This window comes from Pagrus major, chromosome 6 (genome assembly GCF_040436345.1).
Source record: "Pagrus major chromosome 6, Pma_NU_1.0".
NCBI classification, from domain to species: Eukaryota; Metazoa; Chordata; class Actinopteri; order Spariformes; family Sparidae; genus Pagrus; species Pagrus major.
This window is the reverse complement of record NC_133220.1, coordinates 32,076,331-32,088,124: the sequence shown is the minus strand read 5'-3', so window position 1 is coordinate 32,088,124 and position 11,794 is coordinate 32,076,331. Positions and strand designations below refer to the sequence as shown.

Here is an 11,794-nt window from a genome sequence, read left to right as displayed (position 1 = left end):
GTTTATTCCAACTGCAGTTACAAATACTAAAGCGTTGAACTACTGCATCCATATCTCTATGAAAATAGTTTGTGAGAAAATAAATAGATTGATGCTAAAGGCCAAAATAACAGATATTGTGTTATCGTTTCACATATAATTTTTATTAAAGCAACATTATGCAACTATTTTACCTTAAGCTAACAGCTTCAAAATCATTTTGATGGAACAGTGTCTTGTATTAGGGTGAATGATGTCTCTGTCACAGCCACTATGTAACTTCAGTGAGAGGGTAGGATCACAGCGTTACATACATGTTTACTTCAACATGCAAGTTTTCAACACATAACACTGATATGATGTAATGAGTTTTGCTTGTAGTTAGCACCTACATTATGTCTGACAAATTGTTACAGACCTGGGATTTGTATTTTTTGACACTGGTGCACAAAATGCCAATTTCTACATTGCACTGTGAGGAGCTGTACTGCTGGTCGAGCAAGGATTTCCAGGGAGAAGACCTTCACGTGGCTTCAAAATTGTCAACATGTGGTTGCACTAAAACACCAGTGACATGTACCGTACATGGTGGCCATAAATGTACATCCAGTAATGAAGTTTGAAGTTTTGTGAAAAAAGTCTAAGGACGTTGACAGTATCCATGACAGTACAGTGTCCCCTGGACATTATTTGCAAAGTAAATACACAGATGTACCCCCCAGTTCATTTAAGGACCCCAAGTTTAATTTAATATGCATGTTTGTAATAAAATCACATAGGATTTAGGCTATAGAGTGATACAGAAGTCATCTTCCCTGAAATTTCCAGATAATAGAATAGTTACCCAGTAGTTAAAAAATAACTTAAGAATAAATTCTCTGTAAATTATTCCCAAACCTCCCGATTATTAGTAGACATCAGTAGACATATTTACCCTGTAATTATAAAATAGGTACCCAGTAGCCTAGTTTAAAAAAAAACTACTGTATAAGTTATTTGTAAAATCCGAGATTGTTACCCCCTTATTTCACATCATGTTTCCCAGTGCCTTCATATATACTGTACAGGTACACCGTAACTCCTGTACTGTAAATTGCGGGTTGTAATCTAAAGTGTGCCACAAATTTTCTAACCAATTTTTTAAGGTTATATTAATATCTAACTTTTAATTTAGAAAAAAAACGCAGATTGCTGTTTTTAAAAACATTGTGTATATTTTGGACAAGAGGGGATGTTTTTTTTTACAATTTACATATAATTGTTTGAAAAGTAAAGAACTTGAGATAAGATGACTTGACTGGAGGAGACATTAATAACTGGTGAAATTTTCAAACTGAACTGAAGGGAAGTCCCATCAGCCCTATTATAACAATTATCTGTTTTTGTATTTTTCATATATTGTTTTCTCACTTCTTGTCCTCATTTCACAACACTGGGTGGCGGTAATGCGCAGTTAACCTCTTAGTTAACCACCATAAAAAACAGAGGAAGTCAAAGCGGAACCCAAACGCTTTACGGTGAAACTCGGATTTGTTTATTGGTGACACCTTGGGAACAGCTGTTTTGATCGGCTAGTTCCAAGCTACAGTCCCACTTGCTGGCTAACTTACATTGATCGAATTATATCACTATTTTCTCTAATTTCTTTTAATACTTCACTGGTAAGTGCGCCATTATCTGCAATAAAAAATGTTACTGTTGGTTGGATTCTTACTGTATTAAAACTCAGCGTCAGTTGGCAAGCTAACATTAGCCAACTGGGTAAATGTGAGTCTCCTGACAAGCTAACCTTCAGTTTACTAAGCATTAATCCTAGGCGTATAAAACTGACTTACAGGGGCCGACTAGAAATGTGTCTTTTTTTTAGCCGGGCAGCGTTGCTAACTTAAAATATACCGTTTTTATACGACATTGCTAGCACAAAATTGTGTGCTAATAACGTAACTTCGGACAGTTCTGTGAGAAAGGGACGTTAGCTTAAATGTCGAAAAAGTAGCCTGAAGTTATCCTAAAAAAACTTTTGTTGGCTGCATGAGGCCACCAGCAAAACAAGACTTAAGACCTTTAAGGAAGTGTCGGTATCTGCTCTCCTATACAGCACATATCAACTCCACTCATCACTTACTTTAACTGGGCATACGCGAAATCGTTCAAAATATGTCATGTGGCTACTGTTTGCTCGCAGTAACTTTATTCAAGTAACGTTTAACAAGCTGAAGGGATTGGTCGATAACTGTTATGTCTGGATTGCACTAAAAAAAACATGTCAAAGTTGTTCTCGGCTTGTTGACAGTAGTTAAGTGTCAGAGTGTCTAAGGTGTATAATAATAATGTATCTTATATCAAACCTCCCAGGTTGATTGGATCCTGTCACCATGGAGCCTGCCTGCCGTAAAGACAAGTCAAAGCTGAACTCCACCCCGACCAGAGGAGACAGAGCCAGACAGAAGTCTGCACAGCAAGAGCTCAAACAGCGACAGAGAGCAGAGGTGACCAGCAGCACTGTTTTTAAACTTGGCACTCATACTGTACTCCTATTCTCTAAGAAACTTAATTCTAGTAGTGTGCCAAATGTATTATACGTAACATAACTCCTCAGTCTTGTATTACCAATTGTGTCTGCTGTCTTACTTTCTGTATTTACAGATTTATGCGTTGAACAAGGTAATGACGGAGTTGGAGCAGCAGCAGTTTGAGGCCTTTTGTAAACAGATGCAGTCACAAGGAGAATGATGTCTTTCTGCCTTCCCCTTTCACCCGGACCAGGACCTGTCACCTCCAGAAACACCATGTGCGGACACTATTAAGGACACACAACCAAACACTCATACTTAAGGCTTTTACACACCAGGAATGCGACAAATGAACGAGACGAATATGCAAAATACTTGGATGCGAATATGTCACTTCAAAACTGTTGATAGCATGCTCCAATATGCGATTTTGCGACATAGGTATATTACCACATTACTGCAGACCGAGCAGGGCAGGGACTGGTAGAAAAACAGTGCTATCTTGCAGAGTTCCAAGGCGGCACCCGGGATCTGTGGAGTCGCACTGCAGCACTGGCAGGTAGAGAGAGGTCACATTCACCAGGTACCACGAGGTAAAATTACTTTTCATCAAAGTATTCTGGTGGATTTGAAGAGAGCACAGACTTCAGATATATTACAGCTTCAGTTCTCAGTCAGTAAATCCCACACACACAGCAGTCTCACTGTGCAGGGAGCAATCAATGTCACATCGTCTGTATAATTTTGTGTCCTTTGTCATATAATACAGGGTGATGACAAACATAAAAAATCAGCAGGTCTACCATTTTTGTTGTGCTATGACATGATTGGTTGTTGCCTTCATTTGCGGTGCAAAAGTTCAGAAAAATCAACCTCATTCAGAAAGAAAATGTAGCTTTTTCACTGTGTTATATTCGCCTTCTGTGTGCAAATACTCTCAAAGACATCAGCTCGGAAAAAAACATTGACCTGCGAATCATTGGCATGAAAGCAACGCCTCCAGTGTGTAAAAGCCTTGAGACAATAAGACATTCATTCAATAAGACAATCTTTGTTCGGCTGACTCTGAAAGCTGTACTGTTAAAATAAGATGATCTGATTTTTAACTGAAAGCAGACAGAAAGCAGAGTTTCATATTTCCTACGGACGTATCAGGTACTGATATCTCCTGTGCTTAAACATCAGCCTTTGTTACATTAATATAAAATTAATATGAGCTTATATGCTCTTATTTTACAGTACTGTCAAAATTCAAATTTACTTTTTTGAGAGTTAATTGAAATTGATCTGTCAAACACAGATCATAAGCTGTTTATTAAGTCCTTCCTGTGCTCAGGAAGGGCAGATGTTATCAGTGTTGTCAGCTGGTCAGAGACCTATCACTTAAGGCACAGCTGTATAACCACTGGGATGTGTGTAGATGTAAATAAAGCTGCATTAAGTGACTTTTGATCATTACAGACCCCATACAAAGAAACTTCCAGTATGCAACGAAGCTTAAACAATCAAGCTGAACACTACCTACCCATGTGTATTTGTTACTGACAGGCGGATGAAGCCCTCTAAAGCTTTGGTGCTTTCTTTTGGTTTGTGCCAAAAATTGATTTGTAGTTTTGGGGCTTTAGACTCAGTGAGCAGTTACAGCGGCCCTTCAAGATCGGAGCCAAAGCACTGCAACACCTCACTGGTTTTACATGTTCAGTCTCATGGGTGCAAGAAGAAAAAACCAAGAAGTTAATGTGTTATTTATTCAATCGTAAGACGCTTGTTCAGATGTGCTGCAGTAAATGCACATATTATTGTGCAATGCTTCAGTAAAATAATGATTTACTGTTTGATCCAAAAAGCCTAAACATAAAATATTTTTAGAGACAAATTATGAATGTACCTTATTGGTGTTGTTTAGACCCAGTGTCCACTGAAAGCCCCTGTATTGTTGAAATGAGACACAGTGTAGTGATCTGAGATCTGATATTCATTGAAATATTGCTTTTATTGTCTTATCATTTGGATCAGGTGGAAATGTTCCCATACTTACATCTTCATAGTTTACATGTTCTCAGTTATTTTCCTCTCTTATTATCTCACCAAGGTGTGAATCACTTGAGCATATCGTTCGTTATCGTATATCGTTTACCAGCAATGAATACCTGAATGAACAATGTTTTTTTTTACCTTTGTCACTGAGGCTGCCATTTGGGATTGCATTGCTAACAGTTCCACAGTTAGATCACATCTTTATTGACTAGCCATGATAAAGACGAATATTAGACTCAACTGACAAAATGCCAGCTACTGTTGAATGACTGCAGTTCTCAGCTCTCAGCCTCAGACATTGATGCTGAGTAGGAAGGGCAGAACAAGAGGTTGTTTTATAATGATCCATAACCTTAGCTTAATGTAGCTTCAAAACAGGCAGTTCTCTTAATAAACCAGTGTTAATGGTGCTCACTTTGAACACTCTTGTCAGTGACACTATGCCATGCTAACTGGCCTCTATGAACAATATTGCATTTTATTGTCACATTCACATGTTTTGCCATCTAATGGCAGCTTCTGTTTGCCTGGTGATGACTAAAACATTTATATTGTTTAGTTCAGTGTATCATCCACTTTCACTTATGCAATTTTAATTTAATGAAAATAAAAGCCTTTTTTTCTTAAATGTGTGTTTTTATGTGAGAGTGTCTGCTTGCTGTCCACATTTTATGGTAAAAATTGTAGGTAATGTGTCAGTATCAGTATTAATCTATTAATGCCTTAAATAATAATATAACAGTCACAGGGACCATTTTTGAGAGTGTACTGTGCTGATAATACGAATGTACTATTTTGATTGCAGGACTTTTACTTAAAATACAATACTTAGACAATGTTACTTTTACTTAAGTAAATAATCTGTAAAGTGCTTTTCCACCACTGTTTATTGGGGAAATGAAACTATTAACCACTCATAATGATATAGGGCCTTAACCAGAAACTCTCAAAAGCCAAAAAAGTTGGGTAACCACTGGTTTAATCTAAAAAAAATATATGAGGTTATCGTATTTGTTTTTTTAAGTAAAGTCTTAATCTGGAAACATTTGAAAATGGGAAAATTCAAGAAAACTAGAAGTAAAGTACATGAATAAATGTTCTTACCAGTTGTCACTTTCCAGACAGAAAGCCATTGTGACCATTTGTCTTGTCGAGAATAACAGTCTGCATATTCTCCGCCTCACATCTTCAAACACCTATGGTCAGTTTCTTGTAGTTGAGGACAAAGCACAACCACACACACAAATACACTGAATGCTGTGTCTACAGTCACAATTCAATCTTGGGATGAAGGATTATCACTTTCAGTTGATTAGATCTTTAAATAAAACAGGCAATGGTGTAGTTATCAATTTATTTCATCCTTTTAATTCCAATCTGAAAGATACACCACTTGACTGCTTACAACATCCCTCTCCACCAAACACATGTAGTTTAATTCCAGGGTAAGTCAGTGTGCAGGGGTTGTAGTTAACAGATCATCATTAATGACTGGGTTGCAAGCAGTAATTTTAATGGGATTAGTAAAGCTGCCAGGCCACCATGATGGTGTTGATTGCAACTGTAGTCTTCATAGCAGCAGGATGTTTCCACAGCATGAACAGCATTGTGTATGATATACAGAAGGATAGGCTAAGTGCATAAGGCAAAGCTGGTCCTCTTGAAACCTTGAAACTGACACTTCACTCCGTCAGTCTGGAGCCTTTCTATTACTCCGCCTCACTCCTTCAGTATTCCTAACTCCGTGGTTTCGTTCTCCTTTAATTCTTTTATTTACATCTCGACAGTAACAGAGCTCCCAGTGACACGGACTCCAAACCAGCCGTCCCAGAACTTGGTGTCTTGTCCCCCGTGTTCGAAGGAGATATGGCGCAATCCAGGGCCGTATTCAGAAAATGAATGGCTGACCTGGAGTTCAAACAGAGAGAGAAAACCACTGTGATGTGAACAGTTAGGTGTGAGTGAACAAGACTGTCCTCCAAAGAAGACTGACAGCATCCGTCATCGCAGCAAGTGTCCCAAAACAACTTGCGTTTAAATGACGGCTCTCTCGAGCGGTCATAGTAATTATGATAGGAGCAAAGGTGCCAAAGTACACGTGGGGAGTGGGGAGGAGCTTGAGCGGTTTCCAACCATGACCACCCAAGCTACATGAACTCAACCGGGCGGCAACCATGTTGTCAAAGGTCCCCTAACCAAAACGTAATTTTAACCCAAATGTCTCATTCATTTGAATGTAACCAATCAACACAAAGGGCTCTGGGAAAACAATCCTGATTCATCCAGCTAAAAAGTTCACCAGTATCCACTTTTGCTGCAAGGTACTGCCATGACTTGCTGTATGCAGTGTTGTGGCATCTGCTCGGGCTTTAAACACATTGACACTGTCCAAATACCCGCCTCATACTATGATCTTTCCCAAAATCTAACTGAATCTCAACCATAGTGTTGTCACATCAGGAAATGGTTTTATTTTTCTGTTAGTGTGAGTGTGAACACAAGTGAAGTCATAGAATCTAAATTAATAGAATGGACATTTCCATAGAAAATGTGTTTTCCTATCAAACACAAGAAGAAGTAATGAATGGGGAACTCTGATCATGTCACTGTGCTCCCGGACACGCCAGCTCAATCCTATTTCCAATTTTTACCCCTACCCATCGCTTTCGATTGCCCCCTTGTCCCTAAGAACAGAGTTTCAATGGGTAGTTGAGATTTATGAAATGGGACAACGCATCAAGACCCTCATATGTCATCAGTTGTCGTCGACAGTGTTTATGTAAACAGACACGACTGGACATTTCCAATATGCCGTCTTCAGCTATGGTGATTTCTCTTGCATTACTGTGGCAATCCCGGTATTAGCCCTTTTCACACAGAGACTCTGCATTATCACCGCAGCGGCGGTTCGCCAATTCTCTGCCATTGTTTGTTCACACAGAGCCAAGCAGCTCCAGCATAAAGACGCAGCAGTGTGTAATTCACACAGAAAGCCGGCGCTGCGGATCCAAAAGAGGCATGACAGTACACGTCATGATGATGACGTCTGTGTGTTTTTTTTCAACGTTATTCCCCCAGTGTCCTCCTGTTAATCTAAACATGTACCCGCTGACTGTTTATAATCATATGGATGCTGTTATAATGTGTTGTCATTGGGATCCTGACCCACCAAACACCTTGGAAAGTGACAAAGTTACGTTTTTCGCTCTAAATTACATAATTACATAATCGCCATCAATAAACAGGACGCTGTCTGACTCTGTCAGTCGTGGGGAGGGATGCTGTTTTCTGGGGGAAAGTTCACTGAAGTCTCGGCTGGGGGGGCTGACCGTCGCGGTGACTTTTTTCAAGACAGTAACTACAACAATAGTTGAAGGAGACAAAGACATGGTGAGTTAAAGTTATTTTGCCGGGGACAGATGCTGGTTTTCGGGCAGAAATGCGATGAAGAGTTGGTAGGACAGACAGGATTACAGACAGGAGGACAGACACTTCTCCATGTATAACTGCAGTATTTTTTTCCTCATATAAGTTGCCAAAGACACTACCAGTTCCTACGTTACTGTTGTTTGGTCCTGTAACGTTGCTTTGTGGGTCATTTCTCTATATTTTGTTGAGTGATGGACCTGTTTAGTTATCACAGAGTGAACACTATCAGATCAACACACCCCCCCCACTCCGCGGCGCCAGCTTATCCGTTCACACTGGTTCGGTTCGCCAATGCCGCAGCGAAATTTCACCCCTCACCGCATCTGAGACTTTCACACAGAGCACGATGTGGAGAATTGGCGCAGGATCCCCGCACGCAAAGGGCAGTGTGAATGGGGCTAGTATCACAATGCCATTTGCCATTTATCTGATGGAGATGGAAAAGCATGGACGCTCCAAATTCGTTCACATCTTCACGCTATCAATTAAGTCTAAAAATAAAAAGAACACTGCTTCATTTTCTGGTCACTAGAGGTGATTTATAGGCTAACATTAGCTACCTGTGCTCCTACCCTGCCAGTCTGCACTGATATTATAGGAGAGGTACCAAGTGCAGCAACTTGGCTGCTGGAATTTAGTGTTGAAATACATCAAAATATGAGACTGTCATGCTCAAATCACCAATAACAATGGAAGGTTGGTTAGTTAGCTGGTTAGCTACCTCAGTTTGGAGGGCCATGTAGCTCTTACAATTCACCCTACCCCTCAATCCCAACAGGCTTTGGGACACCCTACCCTCGAAACGGAGAGGTAGGGCTATATGGTAGGGGCAAGGGGTGCACTGGGATGGACTGAGTATACAGTTTATTGCCCTCTCCATGTACCTGTTTCCACGAGCAGTCATCAGTGTCAGGTTCGAGTGTCACTGGTTTAAGTTTGAACTCCTGTATGACCTCGTGATTCTCATCCAGCAGACACGCGGCCATTTGGTAGGTGCAACCACAATCTGTCCTCCCACAGTACCTGCAGGAAGAGTCACGCATTAATCAGTGGCACTAGTCACTAGCAGAATGGGCTTACATGCACATCAGTCCACCTCTGTCTTACCAGTCTTCCACTGTGACGGTAGGCTGAGCATCCAACTGTTCAGAGATGTAGCCCTCCGCTAATAGGTCGATCACCTGCCTCTTCAGACACAGCCTACGATACACAGTTTGTCAGGATTTTGCATGGGATTTATGTAAACAGTCAACTCACTTTGACATTAAATGAAAGTATGAAAAATATGAGAAATAATGAAACACACAGAGATAGTGAACTGTATTTATATCTTCGATGCACAGTCGAACTTGTGCACCCACTTCAGACAGCAGCTACAGTGAAGATTCTGCTAAAATAAATAAGTAAATAAATAAAGGTGGCGTGTAAATAGCGTTCTTTCAAATCAACTTTGAATCTTGGGGGTTCCAAAGTTTGGACTGTGCTGGATGAGCTCAATGGACCCATTTTATGTTTTATCATTTTTTTTGGTTGTTTAGTCCCCATCTTTAATTGAATGCTGCAACCCTGATTTGCTGTGGAGCTCCACAAATGTTTTGTGGACTACGATACTTCACCTGAACATCCATTGGTACAGGGGTATTAGATAATGACAGAACTTTTTGGTGAACCTTTCCTTAAAAAGAGAAATGGATGGAATCAAAGACGACACATACAGTAGTAAACACTCACTCAAACGAGGTTACAAAGTATTTGGACACGCCGTCGATGCAGAAGTCGTAGCCACAGTCTCCTGGCATGTCTTCCACCTTCCACTGACTCCCTCCATTCTCCGTCAGGTCCCAGAATTCCAGCTGCTCTGGGGGAGAAATGCAGAGTCTCAAGCTGTCAATAGCAGCATAATGCATCAATCTCAAAAGAACTGAAATTTTTAGAAATATGCATCAGTTTCATGCTGAGAGTTTCTTGCTGATAACTCTGTTTGAAAGAGAGTACTGCCACGAGATGTTGCACTCTGCAGGTGCTGGTGTAGGCAAATGTTGGACAGAGCCAGTCTAGTAGTTTTCGTTTGATAAATCATAAATTTCACCTTTACATCACTTTACCTTTTTTAATGTGTCCAACTGATCTAACACCCACTACAATTGTGCTTCTCAACCTTGGAATTGATCATGCTAATAGACCAGCTAGAAAAATGGGTCAGTATATCTGGTGTAGCTCTAAACTGGTTTTCCTCCAATTTATCTCACTGAAATTTTTGTATACACCGATAAGTATCTATGCACTTCAAAATTGTGGGATGCCTCAGGGATCAATTCTCGGACCCATTTATTTTCATTATATATGCATCCCTTAGGTTACTCTATCAGTCATTTTGGTCATGTTGTATCACTATTATACTGACGATACTCAACTCTGCTTATCTGTTCGGCCCAGTGATGCCTCTGGATCACACCTCGGCTTATTTGCCAAAATCATGGCTACCAAAACACACTTTTTCATCTTAATTAAGATCGAGACTTCATTCTCATATCTCTAATTGCTAATCGGACTATAAACAATAAGCCGCACATGAAAGAGGAAGTCTCGGCCCCAGTATTTGCTATCTGTTATTCGGATATCTGCTCCAAAACATTGGTTGTTGCCCCCAATTACCACCATTTACATAGTGGCCAATCCTCCATGAAGAAAATTACATCTTACCTTCCCCATAGGGATTCTTCAGCAGGTTTCTGGTCATGATTGCAGTTTATACAGAGAAGACAGGGTCTGCACAAGAGAAACAGGAAATAACAGCATAGATCAATAATAGTCTGCAGTTTCTATCAGACTTTCCAGATCCCATCCACCACCACCACTCAGGCTTGGATTAATTCCAAACTCGATCTGCAGCTAAACCACACACACACATGCATATAGGGATCACCTTACAGTTAAGACATAGGACAGATTTAGACCAACTGAAATGTTTGATACAATAAAAGACTATTACTGACAGACACAGTGTTGGATCCAGTGGGAATGAAGAGGTTAAAACCAGGCCGGGTCACTTCTACAGATTCCAAACCCAAACACTAATACCCTGTCTGCTGATTCACAGCACAACAGATGAGGCAAAAGTCCCCCCTCTGTACATGCTGAATAGGAGGTGTCACAGAGGATCAACCAGTCATCAAACATACATCAGTCAGCAGGAAAACAATCTGGGACAACATGTTGCCATAGAAACCAATGGTTTAAGGGGCTGTTTGGGACTGTTGTCCTGAGTTAGATACCAAAATGCAATTTACTATAAGATTGTATACTGTAGGAATTACTGTATATATTTTTTTACTATTACCTCATGTATAGATATCAAATCAACCCCCCAAAATATTACTGAAGTCAGGTGGTTTTCATCAGTTTTCAGATTTTGTGACAATAAAAAAGTCACAACACAAACAATAATCACTATTTCACAGGAGAGAATTGTAGGAGGTCTATGATATCTAAAGATTTTCATGCATTAACACGAATTAGTTGCATATTTGTCCTGCATTTCACAGCTCACTGAGGCTCCAAACTCAAACAGCTGAGTCATCTGACCCTGCAGTCTCAAAGTCGTAAGCATAAAAGATGCAGCACATGCACATTAATGTCATGCTCTGCTGTGAATGACGCACTCTAAATACATAAGACAGCAAACGTGTTACTCACGGCCAGGGGGAGGCAAGTGCAGTCTTCTGTTTTGTTTGTCTTTCTCTCTGCCTTTCACTTGAGCTCCTCTGCAGGATAGCGCCCTCGTGACAGTGTGGCTTTTATAGCCAGGCAGCACACCGCACAAACACCCAGAGAGT

General features: G+C 40.3%; 2 protein-coding genes across 2 annotated transcripts; one reads left to right on the top strand and one right to left on the bottom strand.

Moving 5' to 3' along the window:
• Window positions 1-1,542: 1,542 nt before the first annotated feature.
• Window positions 1,543-5,157, top strand: svbp (small vasohibin binding protein). The gene is made up of 3 exons (XM_073469023.1): window positions 1,543-1,640; window positions 2,335-2,468; window positions 2,626-5,157. The coding sequence occupies exons 2-3, from the start codon at window positions 2,355-2,357 to the stop codon at window positions 2,710-2,712; spliced, it is 201 nt and encodes a 66-aa protein (XP_073325124.1). The 5' UTR covers window positions 1,543-1,640; window positions 2,335-2,354; the 3' UTR covers window positions 2,713-5,157.
• A 731-nt stretch (window positions 5,158-5,888) lies between these two features.
• Window positions 5,889-11,794, bottom strand: fbxo2 (F-box protein 2). Its single transcript, XM_073468477.1, has 6 exons — window positions 11,655-11,794; window positions 10,662-10,727; window positions 9,690-9,816; window positions 9,066-9,158; window positions 8,843-8,981; window positions 5,889-6,437 (listed from the first exon to the last, which is right to left on the bottom strand). Exons 2-6 carry the CDS (start codon window positions 10,696-10,698, stop codon window positions 6,303-6,305), a joined length of 531 nt encoding a protein of 176 aa, XP_073324578.1. The 5' UTR covers window positions 10,699-10,727; window positions 11,655-11,794; the 3' UTR covers window positions 5,889-6,302.

Bases quoted from the DNA above. Each gene is read 5' to 3' on its own strand.
- svbp (XM_073469023.1), top strand. From the start codon at position 2,355: ATGGAGCCTGCCTGCCGTAAAGACAAGTCAAAGCTGAACTCCACCCCG. The intron at 2,469-2,625 runs GTGACCAGCAGC...CTGTATTTACAG, and splicing joins AACAGCGACAGAGAGCAGAG to ATTTATGCGTTGAACAAGGT.
- fbxo2 (XM_073468477.1), bottom strand. From the start codon at position 10,698: ATGACCAGAAACCTGCTGAAGAATCCCTATGGGGAAG. The intron at 9,817-10,661 runs GTAAGATGTAAT...TTTCTCCCCCAG, and splicing joins GAAGAATCCCTATGGGGAAG to AGCAGCTGGAATTCTGGGAC. The intron at 8,982-9,065 runs GTAAGACAGAGG...CTCTTCCTGCAG, and splicing joins ACCGTCACAGTGGAAGACTG to GTACTGTGGGAGGACAGATT.